This window comes from Solanum stenotomum, chromosome 4, assembly GCF_019186545.1.
Source record: "Solanum stenotomum isolate F172 chromosome 4, ASM1918654v1, whole genome shotgun sequence".
Taxonomy (NCBI): Eukaryota; Viridiplantae; Streptophyta; class Magnoliopsida; order Solanales; family Solanaceae; genus Solanum; species Solanum stenotomum.
Window position 1 is genome coordinate 62,305,296 of NC_064285.1, and position 24,056 is coordinate 62,329,351.

Consider the following 24,056-nt stretch of genomic DNA (forward strand, 5'->3'; position numbering starts at 1 on the left):
AACACCCTGTACATGAACAATCCACAGAAAAACTATTGTTGGTTCAATTAAGCAATACTAGAGTTATCATTACACGAACAAAGTGATTCAACTAAGAGAAAATGTAACTATCTTATGAAAGGTATGGTAGGTAAAGACTAAAGTATTAAATTTTGATAGACTTGGACTTAAGATTGTAATAGTTGAGCTAAAATTTAAGTGTTGGACTTGAGAAAATAGTAAAGTTAAAGACTTAAGTTACTTAAAACTTAACAAAATATTTATATTTTATTTATGAATAATATATAAATAATTATAAAATTTATATATCTTATTGGTTCGGTTTGATTATTTTTGCAGTTGTTCTGCAGTAAAACTAAAACCAAAACCAAACCAAATAGTATCGGTTTTCAAAATTTAAAACCAAATCAAACCAAATATCGATTTTTTTAATCGATTTGATTCGCATTGCGGTTCAATTTAGTTTTTTAACCATAACCATGAACAATCCTAATTGTTGTCTTGTTGATTGACTTTGATGAGATTAATTATGGCATGAAAACAATAATTGTAAATGTTGGCCAAGCAGCATGTTTTCCTAGGAAACTCACTGACCTTGATTCTGATACCATCATGTCAAAAATTATATATTTAACTAATAGCAACGATACAATTTTATTTCATAACAAAACATATAAAACAAGCGACAATTTCAATCATGACTTTGGCATGTGCCATCCTCGGCTCATTACATGAATTTTGCTATAGGCAGGATATTAGTGTTACCCAATACTGAAATCGAGCTTCAAACTCCCTCACTAGTTCATCCACTTGTATAGATATTTAACATACATATACTCCTATCTTCCTATGTCCAAAAAAACCACCATTACAACAACAAAAAATCAGTGGCAAGTTTCAGCTTAAATGGGTGGGAAATATTTTTTAAATATTTTTTGGACCTTGACTACAATTTCTATATCAACTTCATAATTAATCTTGATTCTTGATCATCTTCATTCAAAAATTGGTATTATTACTGCATTATTAGCTTTGTGGAAACCCCATTTGTTAGAGAAAACATGGGAAAATCCCTTAGCATGAACCTCCTTTTTGTCCATCCAAAATTCATCTATTCCTCTAGAATTGATTCTTTCTTGTCATCCCACGTTTTCAACCTACTCTGAGCTGATTCCACCTGCAATTGAAGACGAATGTAGAATTTATAATCAATAGACTCAGAATGAGTGTAATCTACACACACACACGGGTTTTTGGTTTTTTTGGCACGACTTCCCTTATGGATTAAGCAGAAAACAACAAGTTTAGTTGAACCATTGAACCTGCTCTAGATCCGCCTCAATTCATGTTTAGTTCAAGGAAAGGATGCTCGCGCCATATTTTTGTATTCTAAGAGCCAGTTCGTCTGGATGCGTTGTCTTATATTGATAATATAACTAGTAAAAAGCATAGATCCTTTTCAAGATTGTTCTGGCATATTAAGGATATCCTCCCTATGACTAACTTACATTTGAACTTCTGTATTTTTGTTTTTCAAACTACTACGATATGCGTTAATTGAGTTGAGGGCCTTTTGGAAACAGTCTCTCTACCTCAATGAAGTAGGGGTCAGCATACACTCTACCCTCCTTGGACTCAACCTATGAGATTACACTGGGTATGTTGTTGTTGACTAACTTATATTTGGACTTGATTTCGTAGTTATGCCAATCTTTTCCAAGAAATGATCTTAAAATAGATAGGTAACGAGAGGACTTTATAATAAACATGAGGAGTTTTGTAACCAAATAGTGTTTTGGAAAAACGTTGTCTACTTCTAACAGGATGATTACAAGCACTAGAAAAATTAAAGAGTTTTACCTCTTTATTCCAATCAGTTCGAGCGGTGATCCATATTAAAATGATTGTTTGCATCACTGTACCTCCCAGCATTCCTGACCATATTCCCTGTATGCACCAGAATAATGTTATCTTTTCTATAATGTTAAGACTGGGACTAGAAATTTGGTTGTGGAGAATGTTCACGGAGAATGGATAAATTACCTTAGCGCCAAGTTTGAAGTAAAAGCCGAGAAGAATACCCAATGGAACTCCAACAATGTAATAGCAGCCTATATTGACATAGGCCACAAAGGTTTGCCATCCACAGCCAACAGCCACACCTTTTAAGATTTAAGTACAGGAATTTTGTCAGATATGTTAACAAAGCAAGGAGTTGATTTCTCAACTCAAGTAATAGTGACTTTCTAAGATAATAATTATTAGTTGAGTGACTATCCGAGTGTGTTGTTCGTATTAAGACCTAAATACAGAGAAGCACTTAGATGGTTGAACTTGAGTAGTAGTACCACAATTGCCAATTTCATCAATTCCCTAATTAAAGATGTTCACTCTTTTTCTTTAACGAAATCTTTTTCCTCTTCTTGTGCTTCGTTTTTCATTTGCCTTCAATTTGTGTATTTTTTAAGGGTCATTTGTTATGTGATTTATTCAAAGAATGATCAGCTGACTGTGTTGCCTTTAGCGCATGGTCAGAAATCGTCCATTTGACAGTGTTCGACAATCGAGTAATACTATATTAGTATATGGACATATGTTGAGGAACTAGAGGGCCAAAGATCTAAATCTTGCACTGAAACCATAACTCTTCCAATTTGAGGTCACATTGATTCTGTTATGATATGTTCTACACTTATTCCACTACACGTGCAAGAAATTTATCACCAACAGTCCGGGTAACTATTCCATCTCTAGTTCTCTACTTAAAATTCGATATATATCGATCCTAAATCTGATTCAAATTCAATATAGTACCTATGGTCCATAAGAAAAATTGATCTGTTCTCAGTGATCAAACTAGAAAGGAGATTCAAAGAATTGTTTGTGGCAGAAGCAAATCATAGAGTGTATGCCCACAGCATACTGTACATTTAAAGGGCACATTTATGTATTATGCCGTTTCAAATAAGGTTTCAAATTGTAAAGAGGATGCTTGATAAACCTCTTACCTGACAAGACGGGCTGAATTCCGTTGAGGATGAGGGAAAGCGCAAGCAATGGACAAAGATCCGAGACAGCTTCAGCCACGACTTCACCTTCAGTGAAGGCATAACTGATGAGATTACGCAATGCAAGAATGATGACTGCAGCAATCACTGAGAGAATGAAAGACCACGATGTAACCACGACAACAGAAAAAGCTGCTGATTTGGGATGCCTTGCTCCTAGTTCATTGCTCACTCTCACACTGTTCATCAACATGTCACATTTAAGAAAGTCAGAAAAGGATATTCCCCATTTCAATCATAATTATCTTTATAAATACATCTCAAGTTCAGCAATTTGCAAGACCATTTCCATATAAACTCAAATAATTTAGTTATTGCACATAAACTTGATGAATGTAAATTTCCAACATGCGTAAAAAAGCTTGGAAGATATCAAGAATAATTAATACACAAACTTGCGTCATTGCACTTCCATTGCATGGTACAAACAAAGTATCGCCAGAATTACCAATGAGCAGCAGTCAACATTAATGAGAAGGCATAATACATGGATAGACGCCTCATGGCCTCAACTGGAAACTAAACATTTCATCTTTGAGGATGCACATCTAGACACCTCAACTCGTCTGCATTGTGTCAATTGAACACTCCAACTTACAAAATGATCATCTAGACACATCAAGGTAGGGTGCCGACAAGACAGAGTGGGGACAAGCTGAGGTGTCTAGATGTGCATTCTCAAAGTTGGAGTGCTTAGTTGTCAGTTGAGACCAAGTTACGGTATCTATCTATGTATTCCGATTCATTTGCAGAAACGAAAAAATAGATTATCTAGCTCAAACGCCAATCTCAAAAAGAGTAACAAACAACGAGAAAAAGGTAAGTTAAAACGAGAACTGACCTTGCCGCTGCATTGAATCCAACTGATATCATGAAGACCCAACCAGAAATTGACATGCTTGAGTTATTCACCACCAAACACATGGAAAAGGCAAAATGGTTAGCAATTGAAAATTTGTAACATACCTAAGATTCTACAGTTAACAAATAAACAGGACTTATATCTAAATAATGAAAGAACCATCCTTTAAGTAGTACTTTTGCTATACTTCACTGATGTTTATAAGTAGGTTAACATGACTTTTTAACTACAAGAGAAGTTAACTTGACTTTCGTAACGGCAAGGTTGTATGCGAACCACTTTTGTAACAGCCACTAACAGGGTGTATATCAGGCCCTTTTCACTAATATGTATCAAAACTTTTTTGAATCATTTCGTCAAATCACACTAACCACATGATAAAGTTAGTAAACTATCAGTATATATAACTTAAATCCTTTTTCAAATATGAACAGTATTGCAATCAAATGAAATATAAGTATTAATACTCTAGTGGTACAAATTGAGTACACAAATCTAGATAAGTATTAAATAAGCTGCACTGTCAGACCTGAAATTAGGCCTGTTTTCAATATTGTATCTCTATTGCTATACCATTCTTTTTCCAAAAGGATTAAATCATTAGAAAAATTCTGTCTTCACAGAACATGACAAGTTATACATGAAGCAGAAGTTGTTTTTAAAAAATTTAAGTGTTTTTTTACTTTTTAATGAAAAGATTATCTAAGAAATTCATATTTATCAAATAAATTTAGTAATTCTGGAAAATCTTAATAACACAGTTGGTTAGTTAGTCATCTGAAAGTTCACTTTATTAGTGAAGCTTTGAATCCCACCTTATAATCTACCCCACCTATTTTCATCTTATCCCGCGTACCAAACAGCTCTGAATGTGTCAGATGAATTGGATTAGACAGAATAATTAAAAGCATGACTCTAACTTTTGTGTGGGCTCAAACTCAAAGCAGTAGGTCTAAAGCTTTTTCTCCATGCAATCATTTAAAAAGTTTTCTCCACTATTGTTTAGGTAAAGAAAAAATGGATCTAAAAGTTTATTTTCACAATTTGCAATCAGACCAAACGTAGTTCAAGTAGATATTTTACACTATTATTTAACATGTTATGACAAGTTACTTTATCATTTGTTTTGGATTACCAAATTAAACAAGATTACATATAATTACTTTTCAAATGATGTAATTATGTAAATATTTTCTACGTCAAATAAAGAAGAAAAAAATGCCACGTTAAGAAGGAAGAGATGAAAAAGAGGATAAGCGCAATCAAAAAGATACTTATCGTGAAACTTGATAAAAATAACATGTATTTTTAACTTGTGTTTGGACATGCGATATGAAGTCATCATCTCAAATCAGCCTTTGGATATGTGATTTCAGACTACAATTTAGAATTTCAATTTTTTTTAATGTAAAACTTGACCCATAAATTTATATTTCATAAAAAAAAACTCATCATTTTAAATTTAATATAAAAAGACTCATGCTCAGCTCTACCCCATATGAAAAGATTCGACAACTAAATCTTTATAAGATTATATATATTTAAAAATTTGTAAATACGAAAATTTATTTATAAAAGGGACACTGAGATAAGTTATTTATCAATGTAGCACCGTAGAATATTTTGATATCTTGTTTATTAACTATGATTTACTCATTTGGTAAAATTGTATAAGAATCAGAGTAAAAGATCATGAACGTAAATATTCAAGAGTTTAAGTTTCTCCAATTGGATTGTATAAGAATTGGATTTTACAATATTACTAAATATATATTTTTAAAAATACTTTTAAAAATAAACATAGGGAAAAAATAGTAATACAAGCAAATCTACTCAAATTTAATGGGAAGGGATACAATTTTAATGGGAATGGAATCAGAGAAAGAGTAAAGAGACCATTAAATTTACTTGTTTTACCTTTTTTTTTGTTTAGTTTATATTATGTTAAAAAGATTTTTTTATAAATATATTTAGTATCTCTTTAATTTCATCATTCTACGTGATTTATTTAAAATTATAAAATTCAAAAGATGTTTTGGTACAATATCTCTCTCTTACAACTCTATTTCTAATCAAACTAATAGTTNTTAACATGTATTTTTAACTTGTGTTTGGACATGCGATATGAAGTCATCATCTCAGATCAGCCTTTGGATATGTGATTTCAGATTATAATTTAGAATTTCAATTTTTTTTTAATGTAAAACTTGACTCATAAATTTATATTTTATAAAAAAAGACTCATCATTTTAAATTTTATATAAAAAGACTCATGCTCAGCTCTACACCATATGAAAAGATTTGACAACTCAATCTTTATAAGATTATATATATTTAAAAATTTGTAAATACGAATATTTATTTATAAAAGGGACACTAAGATATGTTATTTATCAATGTAGCACCGTAGAATATTTTGATATCTTGTTTATGTATTATGATTTACTCATTTGGTAAAATTGTATAAGAATCGGAGTAAAAGATCATGAACGTAATATTCAAGAGTTTAAGCTTCTCCAATTGGTTTGTATAAGAATTGGATTTTACAATCTTACTAAATATATATTTTTAAAAATACTTTTAAAAATAAACATAGGGAAAAAATAGTAATACAAGCAAATCTACTCAAATTTAATGGGAAGGGATACAATTTTAATGGGAATGGAATCAGAGAAAGAGTAAAGAGACCATTAAATTTACTTGTTTTACCTTTTTTTTTGTTTAGTTTATACTATGTTAAAAAGATTTTTTTTTAATATATATTTAATAACTCTTTAATTTCATTATTCTACGTGATTTATTTAAAATTATAAAATTCAAAAGATGTTTTGGTACAACATCTCTCTCTTACAACTCTATTTCTAATCAAACTAATAGTTTGTCTGGTCAAGCTTTCGCAACAATAAAAGAGTTTATTTGTTTTTTTCAAAAAATGCTTATTTTAAAAAAGTAAGGCATTTAGCCAAAATTTTGGAAGAAAATAAGTACTACGAAGTTAATTGACAAGCTAAAAAAGTTGTTTTTTTTAAAAGCATGTAATACACTTAGAACACTTTTTAAAAATTCAATTAAACACTAATTGGAGCTCAAAAATGTTTTCTAAATATATTGGTCAAACACAAACCGTTTCTCGCAAAAATAATTACTATCCAAAATAATTGGCAGGAAGTTTTGTTCTTACCAAATAGAAAGAGCATCCAAAGCCACTTCAGGATTTTCAAGCAAGCCAGCAAGCAACACCACAATCTGAAAGTACCAAGTCTCCAAGCACAGCATCACTGCCGAGGCTGCCGATAACTTGAAGAACTCCGGCAAGCCGGAAAACGCCATCCAACTGAACCCTTTCCATGTCTGTTTACACTTGTCACTCTTCACAATGTACACAAATTGGCCTATAACAATTATCCACCATGACAAACTCAACACTAATGAAGCCCCAAGTAATCCGAGCCCGATCTTAAAAATCACCACCCAGCTCAACCCCAAATGCAACACTAATGTAGCAGCGGAGATGTATGCACTCGGGGCTACAATGCTCTGAGCTTGAAGGAATTTCTGAATCGGAAAATTAATGGCGTAGGCAAATATCTGAGGGATTAAACCATACACAAATAACGCTGCTGCTGCTGCAATTCTCTCAGTTTGGCCTAGAAATATTAGAATCGGCTTGCAGAAAATGTACACTATGGTGAGTAAAATTCCTGTTAGAGTTAACAGAACTGTCGATCTTTGAAGATAAACTCCAAGCATATCGTATTTCTTTGCCCCAAATGCTTGACCACATAGTGTTTCCACTGCACTTCCCATGCCCAACTGCCATTTACAAACATACGAACATAAATTACGAGAAATCTTAGTAACTCAGTTGATTGATTATATGAATTTTCACATAATTGATGAAAGTTTGACTCCCCACCTTACGGGAAATCTTAGCTTCACGTAATTGATGAAGTTTGGCACCCCGCCTTATGGGAAATCTTAGTTTAACATAATTGATGAAAGTTGGACTCCCCACCTTATGGGAAATCTTAGTAGCTCGACTACATGAACTTTCACATAATTGATGAAAGTTTGACTCTTCACCTTTCGGAAAATCTTACTAGCTCAGTTGATTGACTACCTAAACTTTAACGTAATCTCTTCCCCTTGCCCCAATTTTCGAGAAAAAAACATATTTCACGAAATAGTACAATTTCACCTAAAATTAGAATATAACTCTGATTACTCCAAAATTTGTTCTAACTCAGTAACTTTTGCACATATGCTGTATTTTTATTAAGAAATTCATAAACTATATATAAATATGTGATTGTGAATCGAGTATACGAACTCATAAACTTCGAATTGTGAATCCGCCTATATTTCTTCCTATTTTCATCATTTTTTTTTCCAGAATAACTTTAATTTTCTCACTCAGACAATATATCAAACATGTTATCTGCATTAACGAAAACCATACCATAAGACCATAAGCAAAAACTTGAATCCCAGTATTTCCAAGTGAAGCAGCAGCAAGCTCAAGATTACCCAAGTGACCGGAGAATATCTGAGTAGACATAGACATGATGTAATTAATCATGTAAACCATAACCGCCGGAGCAGCAAGGAAGAAGAGGAGCTTCATTTCGATCCATGTCGCTAATCGGAGTTTACTCCAGAGAGGTATTTCAGTGTCCAATAGCACAGTTTCGAGCTCGTTGCTTGATTCGAAATTGTGAGTTTCGGATAATTGTGGTGATAATGATGTTACATTGTTTTGTAGAAACGGCCGGTAAATGTCGTTTTCCGGCGAAGCCATGAATTCCGGTGACTGAGGAAAGAGGATAAGGTTGGCGGAAAAAACTTAGAATGTTATAATATTAGTGAGTGTGTATATATAGAAGGAATAAATAAACAAACGTCAGCGCTTATGTGATTCACATTTTTGGAATATAAAAACAGCTTGTCGTGGCGGAGATAAAATTTTCACGAATAAATTCAAAACATGAAAAAGCAATATTCAATGGAATTTTTTTTTTAACAAATTCAACATCTAATTCCTTCGTTCCTAATTAAATGTCGTCTTTACTAAAAATAGATGTTCCTTAATATTCTCTTTATTCATATTTATAGGTCCATACTAAAGATATATATTCTTTAAATACTTGTCATTTCAATTTTCACAAAATTAATACATAAATATCATTATTCTTCCTATTTTATTATTGAGAGTTATTAGGCTTGAAAGTATAAATTTGATCTAATATAGAAAAACTAAATAATTAATTTTATGTTCATTCGTCAATTTTATTAATTAAAATAAATTAATTTATATCCATTTATTGAAAAACTAATTTCAACTGAATACTAAATAAAGTTATATAATAAACCTACTTAATTTCTTAAAGAACGTGAAATTTAAAATAATAATATATAAATAGAAAGTGGAGTGTTGAAATTTGCTATTTCGATGTAGTCGGAGTTTCCAATTTGGCTACATTAGACCAAATTCAAACTTGGTGTCCTTAATTAATTGGTCATTTTTTTTATAATTATCGATAGAATTTTTTGGATTTTATAAATTAAAATAGTCTAAGTCAGCATTTTAATGATTAGTTGTCACAAATGGAGTATATGATAGTGAAGATGTCACATCAGCAGACAGCAGTCTTTATCTATCAACTATGTAGTTTAAGTCAATATTTTATTGATTACGTCGTCACAAATTTATACTCCGTATGATATAATTTTAAATTTTGAGAATTAAATATAATAAATAAATTATTATTTATATGTTATTTAAATTGTTAATTTTTTATTTGTAGAATTTCTTTTATGTAATTTTCGAAATATAAATTATTTATGAAAAACTTTAAAGATTGTATTTATATATTATGATCAGAATTTTTTTTAAAAAATCTAAACTCTTGAAATATGAACTTTAGTACTATATAAGTTAAGACGAAAAAAATAATAGAATTAAAATTTTTGTTTAGGTGAAATGGACTTTAAAATTTGCTAAAATAAATTCAAATTAATCAATCACAAAGTAAATGACAGATATTAAATTAAAAAATCAAGAAAAAAAATGAGACAATGATAGGACAGAGGGAGTAAAAATTTATGGCAGGCTAGCATTAATGATGTTCCAAGGACAAAGTTATTAAAGTGTGTCTGTTTTTCTATTCTTCTTTTAACTACTCCCTGCGTTTCTATTTAATATAAAGAGAAAAAATAAATATATCTTCAAACTATCGTAAATGATATACAGATACTCTTCGTTATATTTTTGGGACATTGGTACCTTTGCCATCCAAAAACTAGAGCATATATGCCCTTCACTCTAACGGAAGATTAAATAGGGACATGTGGGACAATTTTATCCGTCGATTCGATATTTAATAAATATCAGGTGGGTGGATAAGTTATGACACGTGTATGTATGTTAGTATAAATGGTATATATGCTTTAGTTTTTGGACGGCAAGGACGCCAATTTCCCCAAAAGTATGACAGAGAGTATATGCATATCATTTACAATAGTTTGGAGGTATATTTGTCTTTTTTCCCTTTAATAAATATGTTACTCCATCTGTCCAACAATAGTTATTCACTATTGACTTGGCACACCCCTTAAGAAATTATAAATAGAAGGATAATTTTACTATTTCACCCTTTGAATATAATAAATACAATGCCTTGAAAAATGTAATAGATAAATGACTATAATTAATGATAAAGGTAAATTAGGAATTAAGTGTAAAATTATCCATGGATTTCATAAAGTGGACAAGTATTGTTGGACATCTATTTTTAGTATAGTGGACAAGTATTGTTGGATGGAGGAAGTATTATTTTAGAGTTCACGTGCATTAAGAAATCAAGCAAGTTTACTATTCCTTCCGTTCCTTTTTATATGTCACATTTTTAGATTACACTTGCATCAAGAAATTAAGTAATTTTACCCTTCTACCCTTATTTAATGTTTTCTTACGTCAACTTTTCAATAGATGATGAATATGCTAAATTTCAAAATTTAAAATACATTTGGATGACTATTTAAATTTTTGAGTTTATTTTCAAAATCAGATTTTATAAAATAGTGAATGGAGAGATTAATTAATCAATGTATGAAGTACTCCAATGAATATTAATAACTTATTAGTTTTTCTAGGTTGGTCAAAGTATATATTTTCAAGACTAATTAACTACTCTATTAAGGGTATAATAGGAAGAATATGGTGATTTATGCATTGATTTTATGAAATGACAAATATTATGGTCCAATATTTTATAGAAAGGGATGACATATAAAAAGGAACAGAGGGAGTATTTCATCCTTATTTAATAGTTCTTCTGTCCCTAATCACTAGTCCACTTTTGAATTAACACACCTATTAAGAAAACAATGATTGACATAGTCAGTTTATCGTTTTACCCCTATTAATTATGAAGTGGATTGGTTAAAAATTTACGATTTTCAAGAAGTTCTACATTTTCTAAAATTAATTAATTGACGGTATAATATGTAGAAAAATTGTCCTTTCTGAATTTGTCAAAATGGACAAGTAAAAAAGAAAAATTGGACGAGTAATTAGGGACAAATGGAGTATTTTTTTGAAGTTAAGTTGTCAATCAATGAACATGAATTAATTTATTTTGATTAATTAATTTGACTAATAGACATAAATTATTTACTTAGTTTTTCTATGTTATAGTTAAATGTATATTTTCAAAGTTAATAACTCACAGGATAAAATAGGAAGAATAATGTTATTTATGCATTGATTTTGTGACAAATAAATATGAATATCTATTTTAGGAAAAAAATAAAAATAAAAGTGAATGAAGAATATATATTAGATACTATGGGTGAGTTCCATAGTTTTGTTTTTTTAAAAAAAAAAAAACTAAAATTAGGCAAAGAGTTAACAAGCATAAAAAAAAAATGCAAATAAGAATGAAAAAGTAAAAGAAAGGATTAAAATTGGTTGAGAAAAAGTAAGGAAATGAAATAGGTAAATTATGACCCCACAGTATACAAAAGGCAGCCAAAGAGATCACAATATAATAAAAAATTCCAATCATAAATGCAACCACATACTCCTTCCACCACCCACTAGTGGGTGATATTTTATGTGAAATTCAATATCCGTATTGAAATTCACTTATTCTGAAATTTACATTGTATATGTCTCATTCAGAGAAGACGCATTTTATTAAGGATTTTTTCATACACAAGTTTTGAAATTGAAAATTTTAATTAAGGAAAAAGTAATTTTATTTATTGCACCGCAGGGAATATCTTTGAAGAGTCAGAATGATATAGCTTTCAATACACTCCATACATTTCACACACATTCATTCAACTTGTGTTTAAATTAAGACACCTCAAATGCCTATACTCATATGGAGAGTATAGGATGTATGCCAGCTTTATTCATACCTTTGTGGGATAAAGAGGTGGTTTACGTTAAATCTTAGCCTCAAAAAATCATTTTTCAGAAAGTTATAAGGAATAAAACAATACCAAATTAATATACTATTAAATGATTCAATAGACAAATCAAATATTAAATAAAATAATACTTCCCAATTTTTCTGACACTTTTCGTTTTTCGAGAATCAAACAATTTAAATTTAACTAGAATTTGCGCATGAAATCTTCAAATTTTTTGAAATAAAAATTATATAAATCCAATAGGTAACCACACAAATTGAAACGAAGAGAGTAGTACCAAATTTTATATCACGACTATTTCACTACAAACAAGTCTAGCTCTTGTTTGAGGAAAACAAAAATGTGATTTGGAGAACACAACAACAGCATACCCCTGTGTACGAAGACCTTACCCCTCCCTACCTTAGGAGGTAGAGAGGTCGTCTCCGATAGATCCTCGAAAAAACACAATAAAAAAATGATGAAGTAGAAAAAGAAATCATGAAAAGCAACCAAAATCTTCAATTGATATAAAGCAAGTTTTACAAATTTCCAGACTGACTTTATTCCCACAAGATGATATACTGCTACTCATCGCCGAAAGATTAGCTAGACAGTGCTTACTGAAGTAACAAAATAACCTCGCCAACAATGGCGTTAAAAGATTTATGATCCTTTCTCCTCTTTCCACACCGAAACAGTTACCTGAGAAACGTAGCTAGTAGATAACCAATGCTGTGTTTCATTGCTGACTCAACTGTCGAATAACGTATGGGAGGATACCACCATGGTTGAAATAAGCCAACTCCACCTGTAGAAGGAAATCAAAGAGCCAATACAATGTTAAGAGACCTAATAGATGGCGAAAGGAGATCTCTACTGTAGAACATTTTTTACATTACAATATCTAACATACTACAACTTCAACGCACTACGCATGTGAAAGTCATATACCTCAGTGTCGAAGCGCACTATGCATGTGAAAGATTTTCCAGTGTCTGTTCGTACAGTAACATCTTGACCAGGGCGGATCTCGCTAATGTTGTCTGGGAGATCAATGGTATATCGCTCATGACCTGTCAATCCAAGTGAATCTGCATCCTCACCCGCCTTGAAACATAGAGGCACAATTCCCATTCCTACCAAGTTGCTACGGTGAATCCTCTCGAAGCTTTTAGCAATTACAGCTTTAACTCCCTATCAAACAGTTCTCTTGATTAGAAAATCCTATAGGATAGAAACAGGAAGAAATCAACACAAATCCAAACAGAAGTGGTGAAAAAACCCACCAACAACATGGGGCCCTTAGCAGCCCAATCTCGGGAGCTTCCACTTCCGTATTCAGCTCCAGCCAAGATTATTGTGTCTTGCCCAGCAGACTTGTATTTCTAAAGTATCATGCAAATGTTACAATCATAGAAAATCTCTGAAGTATCAACTACTCTATTGCGAATTTTGAAATGCATTATGGGGACTATCTCAATGTCAACAGAATATGGAATAGAATGGCACAATAGAAATGTAAGCAAAAGGAAAGAGTAAAGTACCATTGCAGCATCAAACACGGAGAGCTTCTCTCCAGAGGGAATGTGAATTGTCTTTGGGCCAACTTCACCATTTAACAGCTTATTAACAATTCGGATGTTGGCAAAAGTACCCCTAGCCATAATTTCATCATTACCACGACGACTACCATATGAGTTGAAGTCCCTGCGATCAACCCCTCGCTCATTAAGGTACTTAGCAGCAGGGCTATCTTTGTGGATGCTTCCAGCTGGTGAAATGTGATCCGTGGTAATACTATCACCAAAGTTCAGCAAGCAGTAAGCATCCTTCACTCCATGGGGCCCTGGGGGATCCATGGTCATATCCTTGAAATATGGTGGCTCATGAATGTACGTAGAACTAGGTTCCCATGAGTAGAGCGAGGTAGCTGGTATTGACAATTGATTCCACATGTTATTCCCCTTTGTAATAGCTTCATACGTACTCTTGAACATGTCTGGCAATACACTTGATTGAACGACCTAAGGAAAGATCTCATTTTCAGTTTACTCTTTTCTTCATCAATTGTAGGTGCACAAAGATAGACAATAGTTAACTAGATACCTCAGCAATTTCTTCAGTCGATGGCCAAATATCCCTGAAGAAGACATTCTTACCATCCTTCCCCACTCCAATTGGTTCTTTCTCAAAGTCTATATCAACCTGCAAATCATTTATAGTTTTCAGTCAGTGTCGTAGCAACATGGGCTGATGATTGCATATGATATACCCGTATGGTTTTTCGTGATCTTCTTAGATCTACACTGAAATCATGTGTGCAAACAATCATTCTAGAATCTGGAGTCTACCTTTTGAATTCCTTTTTTTTAACAGATTCGTGCTGAAACTCAGCTTGGGCCAAGCTGTGTCGGAATAAACTATTGATGGTCCAACTAATGAAAGATGCTCATGACAGGGACAGAAGCCAAGATCAATCAGTTAATAGAACACGCCAAAAGAGGGTTCTAAAGAGTAAATACCAAAATTGTTCACCTTCAAGGCTTTCGCTATACCCATTTGGTACCAAACTGTTACTTAAGTAGTTGCACTTAACACGAGTTTCCAATGATACCTCAACTATTTTACATTTCCATCTCTCTGCTAGCTTTCTCAAACATGTTTAACTTTGCCTTTGAGCAGATTTAATATTACTATAGACATCTAATTGTGAAAAATTGTTCCTGTATTTATGTTGCGAACTGGTTCGACCCGTTCAAAATAGGGGTGCGACATGTTATAACATGCTTCATGATGATATAAACTCACATTCCAAACTCAGCATGTCTAATTTGACTCTTATTCTGAGCCGGCATTTCTGATTATCATAGAGTTTCATCTTATTTGTTCACTAGAAGTATGTTTTTACTACCTTTTTCCCGCTATAATGCATATAATATATAGCAGAAGCAATTCCCAGGATAAATAAAATATGACTTGGTTCATTTACTTACAGTGCCAGCAAGAGCATAGGCAACCACTAAAGGAGGTGAAGCAAGGTAGTTTGCTCTCGTCAAAGGATGAACACGCCCCTCAAAGTTTCGATTTCCAGAGAGTACGGCAGCAGCAACGATGTCTACACATACAAGAATAAGTCAAATCACCTAAAAACAGACTAGACAATGCTACTCCTAAATACAAACGAACAAAAGGAGTTACCATTTTCTGATATAGCAGAAGAAACTGATTCATCCAAATCTCCAGAATTCCCAATACAAGTTGTGCAGCCATATCCAACAATATGAAAACCTTGCTCATTTAAATACTTCTGCAGCCCACTGTTTCATAACAAATACCACATTTCACAGAGTGTCAAGCACGCACAAGGATGGGATAAGTAGAAACTCCCTCGAGAAACTACAAATAATACCTCTGGAGCAAATATTTAGTAACTACGCCGGAGCCAGGAGCAAGACTTGTTTTAACCCATGGTTTAACCTGGATATCAACAGGATGACATTAGCAAAATACGAAGAAATCATTGAAGAAAAACAAGTATATATACCAGAACTGACATTTAGACCCAGGTCGCAAGCCTTTTTTGCAACAAGGGCTGCTCCTAGCATAACACTGGGATTTGATGTATTAGTGCAACTTGTGATAGCAGCAATAACAACACTTCCATGCTTGAGCTCTGCATCTTGTCCGTGGAAAGAAAATTTTACCACTTTTTCCTGCACATCTTTCGGCACAGCAAATCCCTACAGTGAATAGAGCCAATTCAAATTAGCATTTCCGGAACTCAAAGGTTGACCTCATATTAGTTTGAGTTGCATGTTCATATATCACGAAGAGATTCAATGGTATTAAGTGGAAAAGAGTACTTGCTCACCTTGAATCCAACCTTGTTATCAAGGCAAGAGTGCCAATCAGACTTCATTTCTTTCAAAGGCACACGGTCATGAGGTCTATCAGGGAAAGTAAAAATATATATTAGAAAGTTCTTACAATGTTTCTCACATTCAATAGATTGTTTAACAAAGACATGAAACATACCTTTTTGGCCCTGACATACAAGGCTCAACTTCAGCAAGGTCTAGGTACAAACAAGAAGAGTACACTTTCTCATGTTGAGGCTGAAATCAGAATATGACAAGTTTTTTAGAATATTGTAAAGACAAAAAAAGGACACAACCTTACAGATTGGTTCATTTTCTTTTTGACAGTGGGAAAAGAAGGATAGTGATATCTAGCCAAAATCTTTCATTTCTCCCTTCGAGAGATTCTCATACTTAAATAAGAGACACTCACAGCTGAGGGTAGCAAGGAAGACCAACCTCATTATAGTCGACGAACATATTATTGGCGCGCAGATATGCTTCGATCATTGACACCTAAAATTTTAGGAGTTAGAAAATATAAAACAATGTACATCTTATCTTCATGTGTGATGCTTACACGTGTCTAAGCACTTACTGTTTCGTCACTTCTCCCTGTTAATTTCAGATACTGCAAAGTAACATGATCTACAGGGAAGAAACCCATTGTAGCACCATATTCAGGAGACATGTTGGCAATGGTGGCCCTGTCAGCCAATGATAGTTCACCCATTCCATCACCTAAAAAAAGATAAACAAACAGTCAAGTTTTTCTCTGGTGAACCAATTTACCAATTTGAAATTATTATAGCAAGTAATTTGTCCAGTTTCCCCATATTTACCATAGAACTCAACAAACTTTCCAACAACACCATGCTTCCTCAGCATCTGAGTGACTGTCAAGACCAAGTCAGTGGCAGTTACACCACTGCGCAATTTTCCAGATAATTTGAACCCAACAACTCCAGGCAACACCATGCTCATAGGCTGGAAGTATCCAGAAAGTAGCATTAGAAAGAAAGACATTGAAATTTCAGTATAAATTCAGATGTTTTAGTATAATTACTTAAATTAGTAAGACACAACTGGACTTCCAGAATTGTACAACAAATTTAAAGAACCAAGCAATATGGTAGATCCACAAGGAGTTTCTGTTCTCTTACAGTCAAGGGGAATACATTGCCTGTAATTCAAAAGAAGTACACAAACACATGAATGCATCAGCCTCCATTCAAGCTTAATCAAAACTTTAGGAAGAGAGCTGAATACATCCATGTGAAAAAACATCCATGTAAAATTCCAAGTGCACTCACTTTCCACCTTTTTTCAAAGAGATAAAAATGTAGAATTATCATGTTGAGATGGAGCTAACTGTCCAATTCCATGTATAATTCTAAGTGAGCTCACTTACCACTTTTTTAAAGAAAGATGAAATGTCAAATTCCAGTTTTTGTGTGTGTATCATGAAAGATAAATTTCAGATAAAGGAATGTGGAAATTTCAGCACAGACCAAAATAAAAGGAGTTAGATTTGGATCAAGGAGTACATTGAAAAAAATTTAATTGAAAGAAGTAATATGAAGTCTATTGATAAGTCATAAAGGAAGCCTAACATCAAAATACATCACTAACTGAAGCACAGAACGAGAAAAGCACAGAAGACTATTCCAAGTTTCAGCATGATACAGAATCCCTTATGGCATTCATGGTTTCATACCTGACCAAGCATTGTAGCTTCTGCTTCAATACCTCCAACACCCCAGCCAGCAACTCCAAGCCCATCAATCATAGTGGTGTGTGAATCAGTTCCGACAACACTATCAGGATAGAGTAAACCTTCCCTATTAAAGACGACTCTTCCAAGGTATTCAAGATTCACCTAATAAAATTGTGGTGCCAAAAAGCTAATCAGTTCCGGAATATCATATCCTTTCTTTTTTTTCAGAGGGGTAAATAGGGGTAGTAAATCCAAGAATATCAATGCATTGCCTCTACGGAAGAAAGATAATACAGTATAAAGAAAAGAAACTTGAAAAGAGCTACAGTCTAGCACATCTGTTACATTCAATATGCACAGCAGTACAACTGGTCCCTTTCAATTTTCAGGTACAATACCTGATGCACAATACCAGAACCTGGTGGAACAACAAGCATGTTGCGGAAAGCATTAGAACCCCACTTAAGAAAGGCGAACCTCTCCTTGTTCCTTTGGAATTCAAGTTCCATATTAGCTTGGACTGCATTTTCTGACCTTGCCACATCGACTTGAACTGAATGGTCAATTACTAGATCTACCGGCACCTGAAAATATACCCAATCAAAAAAAATAAAAATAAGATACATTACTGTGAAGTCGAAGAATCTATTCAAAGACCAATAGAATAACTGATGATGAATCTTCACGATACAGAAAACCAATAGAAGAACAGTAAAAATGACCTCAATTTTTTTGTATGTAGATACCAATGACCTCAAACTTATAATAATTAGTGATAACTAAGTCCTTGATACATAAGCATTACAAACAAAATAAGAAGGAAGCGTTTCAATGATAATATATCCAAAATATAAAATCCATGGACTGCACTAATAAGGTGTCGTTGCTTTAAAATATTTAACAACTTGTTTTGGAAACAGTTCCAACTTTTTTGCAGAAACTCTTTTCTAAACAAACACCAAGAAAACTAACTTCTCTTTCTTGGTGTTTGGTCGAAAAACAGTTCTTGCAAAATAAAATATTGGTTGAAAGTCCTCTTCAAAAATTTGAAAGAAACACCACCATAGTTGTTTCAACATTTACCATTAAAGGTGACTAACTACACCGTTTAAGAAATTTTGCCAACATCAGCTAAACTTAAAAGAAATGAATACCAATGGATTAATCTTGTCAGCATTGCTGCCAAGCTTGTTCATGGCATCGCGCATGCAAGCAAGGTCCACAACAGCTGGTACACCAGTAAAATCCTGACAAAAACAGTTAAGATGAAAGCTGTTACATCTCGAATTGCATTGTTTTTCTTTTTAATTTGGAGACATGACATACTTGCAGCAAAACTCGGGCTGGCTTAAACGGTATCTCCGCTAGCTTCGGCGAAGTATTTTCCCAGTCAATGATCTTCTCGACATCTTCCTTTTTGACTTGAAAATTGTCACAATTACGGATTGCTGATTCAAGAAGAATTCTGATAGAATATGGCAGCTTGTCTGTTACAATAATGAAATCAAGGAAAAGTCAAAAAATTGGAACTAAAACTTACTAAGACAACAAAAAACTGAGATGAGCACTTCAACAATGCAAAATTAAAAAATTGTTAATATCAACCTGAAAAGGAAAATAAGAGATGGGAAAAAAAAAGAGGACTTTGTGTAACTAAACATAGTGGTAGGGTGGAGGGGATTACGCGGTGGAAATAGAACCCTCACCAACAAGGTGAAAGTTTTGGTAGCCAATCAACTGAACTACTAAGATTCCCCGGAAGAAAGAGGACTTTGGAAGGGGTCTAACACCAAGCCTAGACAACATGTGGAAGGACTTAACCATTATTCTCGAATAAGAAACATGATATTCTAAGTGACAAGATAAAGATCAACAAATTCAAGCAATGGAACATGTCATTTATTCACAACACAAATGAAAAGAGAGTAGTAGTACATATATGATATAACAAATATCAAAGGTCTGATGAAATTACCAATTCGGGGATCATTCAGAGCAGGTAGGCTATAGTACTTCCCGAATTCACCACCTCCAGGCTTGGGAAGACTGGTGAGGATGCCTTTAAATGGGTTCTCTGAAGCTGAATCCATTAACAAACAGTATCAGATTCTTGATTTTCTTTTGGGATCAAATGTCTAACAAGTCATTCACTGACAGCAGCTCTTGAAAGTTATCAGAAAAAATATTAAATCGTTTAAAGAAATATCCAAACAAAAAATACAAATGTATAAAGAACAAATATCTTGGGTCAATATCATCTATCATTCAATTTTCCACCTTAGTCTCATTGAAAAGTATTTAAAATAAAAAAGAAATTATCTGGTCCACTTTTTTTCTATTTTGATAAAAGCCAAAAAGCTTAACTATTTCTAGCTTTTGGTGGATCCATCCTCCATGATTCCATTCTACAGATCCTAGCTTTTTACGCCACACTTTTCTATATCATTAACAACAATATTATCACAAGCCAAGTTCCACAGACTCTTCACTTTCGAATCTACAGCATGTCAGATTCTTCAAAAGTAATGTCTTTTGCGGAGAATCTGCCACACAGCCATTGACATTTTTAAAGAGTCCGAACAAAATAGATCACACCGATCCATTATATAAACCTTAACATCGAAAGACTTCATAATTACAAATCACAACAATCCAATGATTTTTTTTCAAATACAACCTTCTCACCCAACGCTTCACAAATCACAAACAACATTAATATAAATCTGAAAAAAATAAAAAAATGTAACGTTTACAGCAAACCCAAAGAAAGCTTTTTTTGTTTTTGGTTTTACAAATCCAATGAAAAACAGTGACAGTGAAGTGAAATGACGGAATTACCCATGGTAGTGAGTTTTCGATGGAAATTGTTGAGAACAGGGGTAACGGCGGCAGTTCTGATCTGAGCTTTAAGACTGATCGGAGATTTCCAATCAACACCGTAGCTCCACCGCGGCGATCGGAAAGTGGAAGAAAAACCCAAAGAAGAATACCCACTAGAGCAATAAGCACTAGAGGATTTAGATACCGAAAACGAAGAGGAAAATTTTGGTTTGATGTGAACAGAAGAAGAAACGTACATTACTGCATAAAGCCTTTATATATAGTACAATAATTTGGTAGACGAGTTGCGTAGGTGGGTGGGGCAAATGGGTATTTTGGTGGGGTGGGTGGGGGTAGTATGGGGTAGGGCGTGTGGAGGCGGCTTAAGGGTCGTGTGCTGTATAATTATTGAAGAAGAAAACAGAGCATTTTTTGCCGTAACAAAAATGGAAGAAATGAAGATGAAGATGATGACTGATTTTGAGGAAAAACAGAGTAAAGAACAGAATATCCTTTAGAATTTTGATGATTGAAACTTTTTCTTTAAGGAATTTGTGGGCAAAAAATTATTGCGGAGAGATGATTATACAAGATATGATATGATGTATATGTATTTTACGAGGATATTTTTGTCTTTTTTCATCATCCATCCATTGGGAAGTTTAGATATTAGTAAGTAGTTTGATAAGGATAATTAAATTGACACGTCGGATTGGTGGTTGGTATAATATATGGTGCTTTATTGACTTGACATCACATGCATATGCATGATTATTTGTATTGTGTCTAAGATTAGAATGAGCTTATCGGTGAAATATTGTTATTTTCATTCTTGAGTGAGCTGGATTGTAAAATATTTTATCATTGAATTCTCTTGATTGGAGGATATGAAGATCGAAAATTAGGATAGAAGATTAGTAGGTCTTAAATATGGTGCCTTATTGCATTCGACTTCGCATGCAAATAGGTAATAATTTGTGTTGTGTCTATGATTAAAACAAGTTTATCAGTGGATATTATTGTTCTCATTCTTGAATGAGCTGGATTGCAAATTATTTTATTATCAAATTCTCTTGATTGGAAGATATAAAGATCGAAAATTAGGACAGATGATTAGTAAGTAATTGAGTGATATTTAGTTTTCTTGTTAGTATTATGTTATTACTCTCTTACTATCTATTACATGTTATTTTCTTTTACTTTTATTATCGTACTAATTATTTATTATTATTACTATACATTTTTTTCATATTGTTGTTATATATGTTACTTGAAACGGAGATTTATCAAAAATAATATTTCTGTCTTTACAAATAAAAATAAAATTACATACATATTATCTTCTTCAAATCTTACCTATGAAATTACATTAACTATTTATTTATTAATATTATTCATAAAAACTGACTCTAAAGAACCATGCACCATTTATATTTTATTTAAATTTTGTCATTGAAATTATTTTCTGCTTGGTATATAAATAAAAAAAATTATGTACCTGTTAATTGTAGATATAAATCGGAAACAAAAATAGTAAAATGTATTTATATATGCCTTTCATGTAAATAATGATTTTAGAGGGACTATTGCCACGGATTTAGACTTTTATTAATACTTGGTGTGATACTTGTTTAAGTAATGTGGTGGGTCATGACACTATGCTTCAAATCTTATCTAAGTTGTGACATATAAAAGTCTTTTCATCTTATCTATCTTGGACTCATTATTTCAATTTTTTTTTTTGAATTCATGAATCATTTTTCAAAGAGAAAATTTATCCATGCTTACTCCATAAATGTTTGTACGATTCTTGTGGATTTTGAGTGTTTTAGAATTCAATCTCTCGTTAAGTATTTATGTAAGGATTGTTCACTTTCTCAAACTTTTCTATCATACCCTTAGAATCTTTAAGAGTTGATATTATTAGTCGAGTTATATTTGTCAATTCTTTAAATTTCAAAATCGTTTCCTGAAGTTGTTCTGTGTTTTAGTTAAGGGCAAACCACATAAATCCCACTAGTTTAGGTCTTAATTATTAAGATTCTCAATAGTTTCAAATATTACTTCCTGTACCATATTTTATGCTTAGAATACATGAGTCTAAATCCATGAGATACATGCAGTATCTGTCGAATTTTAAAATTGAGATACAAAATTTATTTATTTAAATTAATTGGTTGGAACTGATTTCCTTAATTAGAGGAGTAATTGAGGATTTTCAAAATACATAGTTAATTAATTTCATTTTATTATTCTTTGAAATAGTAAATTCATTAATATTATTAATATAAGATAAAAACATGTATATCTTGGTAATGCAATTTGATTAATTTCAAATTATTACTCTTAAAATAATAAATTCATTAATTTGATGTATCTATATCAATATATGATGTATCCAACAAACTAAACACTTAGATACATGAGTGTTCTGCAAGTACATTCATATGTATATCATAGAAGTATCTAACATTAATTTCATGTATTTGTTATAGGTATCTAATATTAATTTTATGTATCTATTTTTTTTATATATATATATATATATATATATATATATATATATAATATTAATTCCATGTATCTTTTATATGTATCTAGTACTAATTTGATGTATCAAGTATCAATTGCATATGTTATATCCAAAAACACGTATCTTGAATACATAGTAAGCAAATATATCTAATTATGTGTATCTAAATATGGAATATACAAAAAGAAGAAGCATATACATCTAATTATGTGTATTTAAATTTCATACGTTATATCCAAAAACATATATCTTGAATACATAATAAGCATATACATTTAATTATGTGTATCTAAATATGAAATGTAGTTGAATCACATGAATTTAGGAACAAATCACGACTGTAGAGTATCTGTCGTATCATTAATATCATCGTATTGTTAAAAATCATGTATCCGAAATTTAATGGTGGATACATATACATGGTCAGACACCCCGTTACTAAAAATACAACTCAGATCTTAATTAAGATTACTACTTATTGGATACACATGTTTCAAGGGCTATATCAAAGTAATATTGGTACTACCAAATCCATGTCACGGTAACCAAAGAAAGCCTTAGAAGAACACCAGCAAACAAAAACTCTCTACAATACTCCCTTTGATCCTTTTGCGTTGTGGCATAACATAATCAAAACTAAGATTCATTTCTTCCGGAGACAAACAATCAAGACCCACTCAGAATTAAAGTTTTCTCTGTAGCAGTTACTTTGATTTGATCTAGTTATAAATGAACAATACAGAATAATATTTGGGTTCAGGAGAATTTGTCGGTGATG

General features: G+C 32.4%; 2 protein-coding genes across 2 annotated transcripts; both read right to left on the reverse strand.

Moving 5' to 3' along the window:
• Positions 1 to 610: 610 nt before the first annotated feature.
• Positions 611 to 8,774, reverse strand: LOC125862066 (protein DETOXIFICATION 40-like). Its single transcript, XM_049542042.1, has 7 exons — positions 8,390 to 8,774; positions 7,112 to 7,743; positions 3,910 to 3,966; positions 3,009 to 3,247; positions 2,044 to 2,162; positions 1,861 to 1,947; positions 611 to 1,177 (listed from the first exon to the last, which is right to left on the reverse strand). The coding sequence occupies exons 1-7, from the start codon at positions 8,726 to 8,728 to the stop codon at positions 1,112 to 1,114; spliced, it is 1,539 nt and encodes a 512-aa protein (XP_049397999.1). The 5' UTR covers positions 8,729 to 8,774; the 3' UTR covers positions 611 to 1,111.
• A 4,073-nt stretch (positions 8,775 to 12,847) lies between these two features.
• On the reverse strand, positions 12,848 to 20,975 carry LOC125861229 (aconitate hydratase, cytoplasmic). Its single transcript, XM_049541173.1, has 20 exons — positions 20,764 to 20,975; positions 19,901 to 20,005; positions 19,252 to 19,412; positions 19,080 to 19,172; positions 18,324 to 18,509; positions 17,926 to 18,087; positions 17,051 to 17,195; positions 16,807 to 16,949; positions 16,668 to 16,724; positions 16,387 to 16,466; positions 16,223 to 16,298; positions 15,906 to 16,091; positions 15,761 to 15,828; positions 15,550 to 15,668; positions 15,345 to 15,466; positions 14,458 to 14,556; positions 13,896 to 14,375; positions 13,638 to 13,736; positions 13,303 to 13,545; positions 12,848 to 13,159 (listed from the first exon to the last, which is right to left on the reverse strand). Exons 1-20 carry the CDS (start codon positions 20,765 to 20,767, stop codon positions 13,091 to 13,093), a joined length of 2,697 nt encoding a protein of 898 aa, XP_049397130.1. The 5' UTR covers positions 20,768 to 20,975; the 3' UTR covers positions 12,848 to 13,090.
• Between the last annotated feature and the right edge of the window lie 3,081 nt (positions 20,976 to 24,056).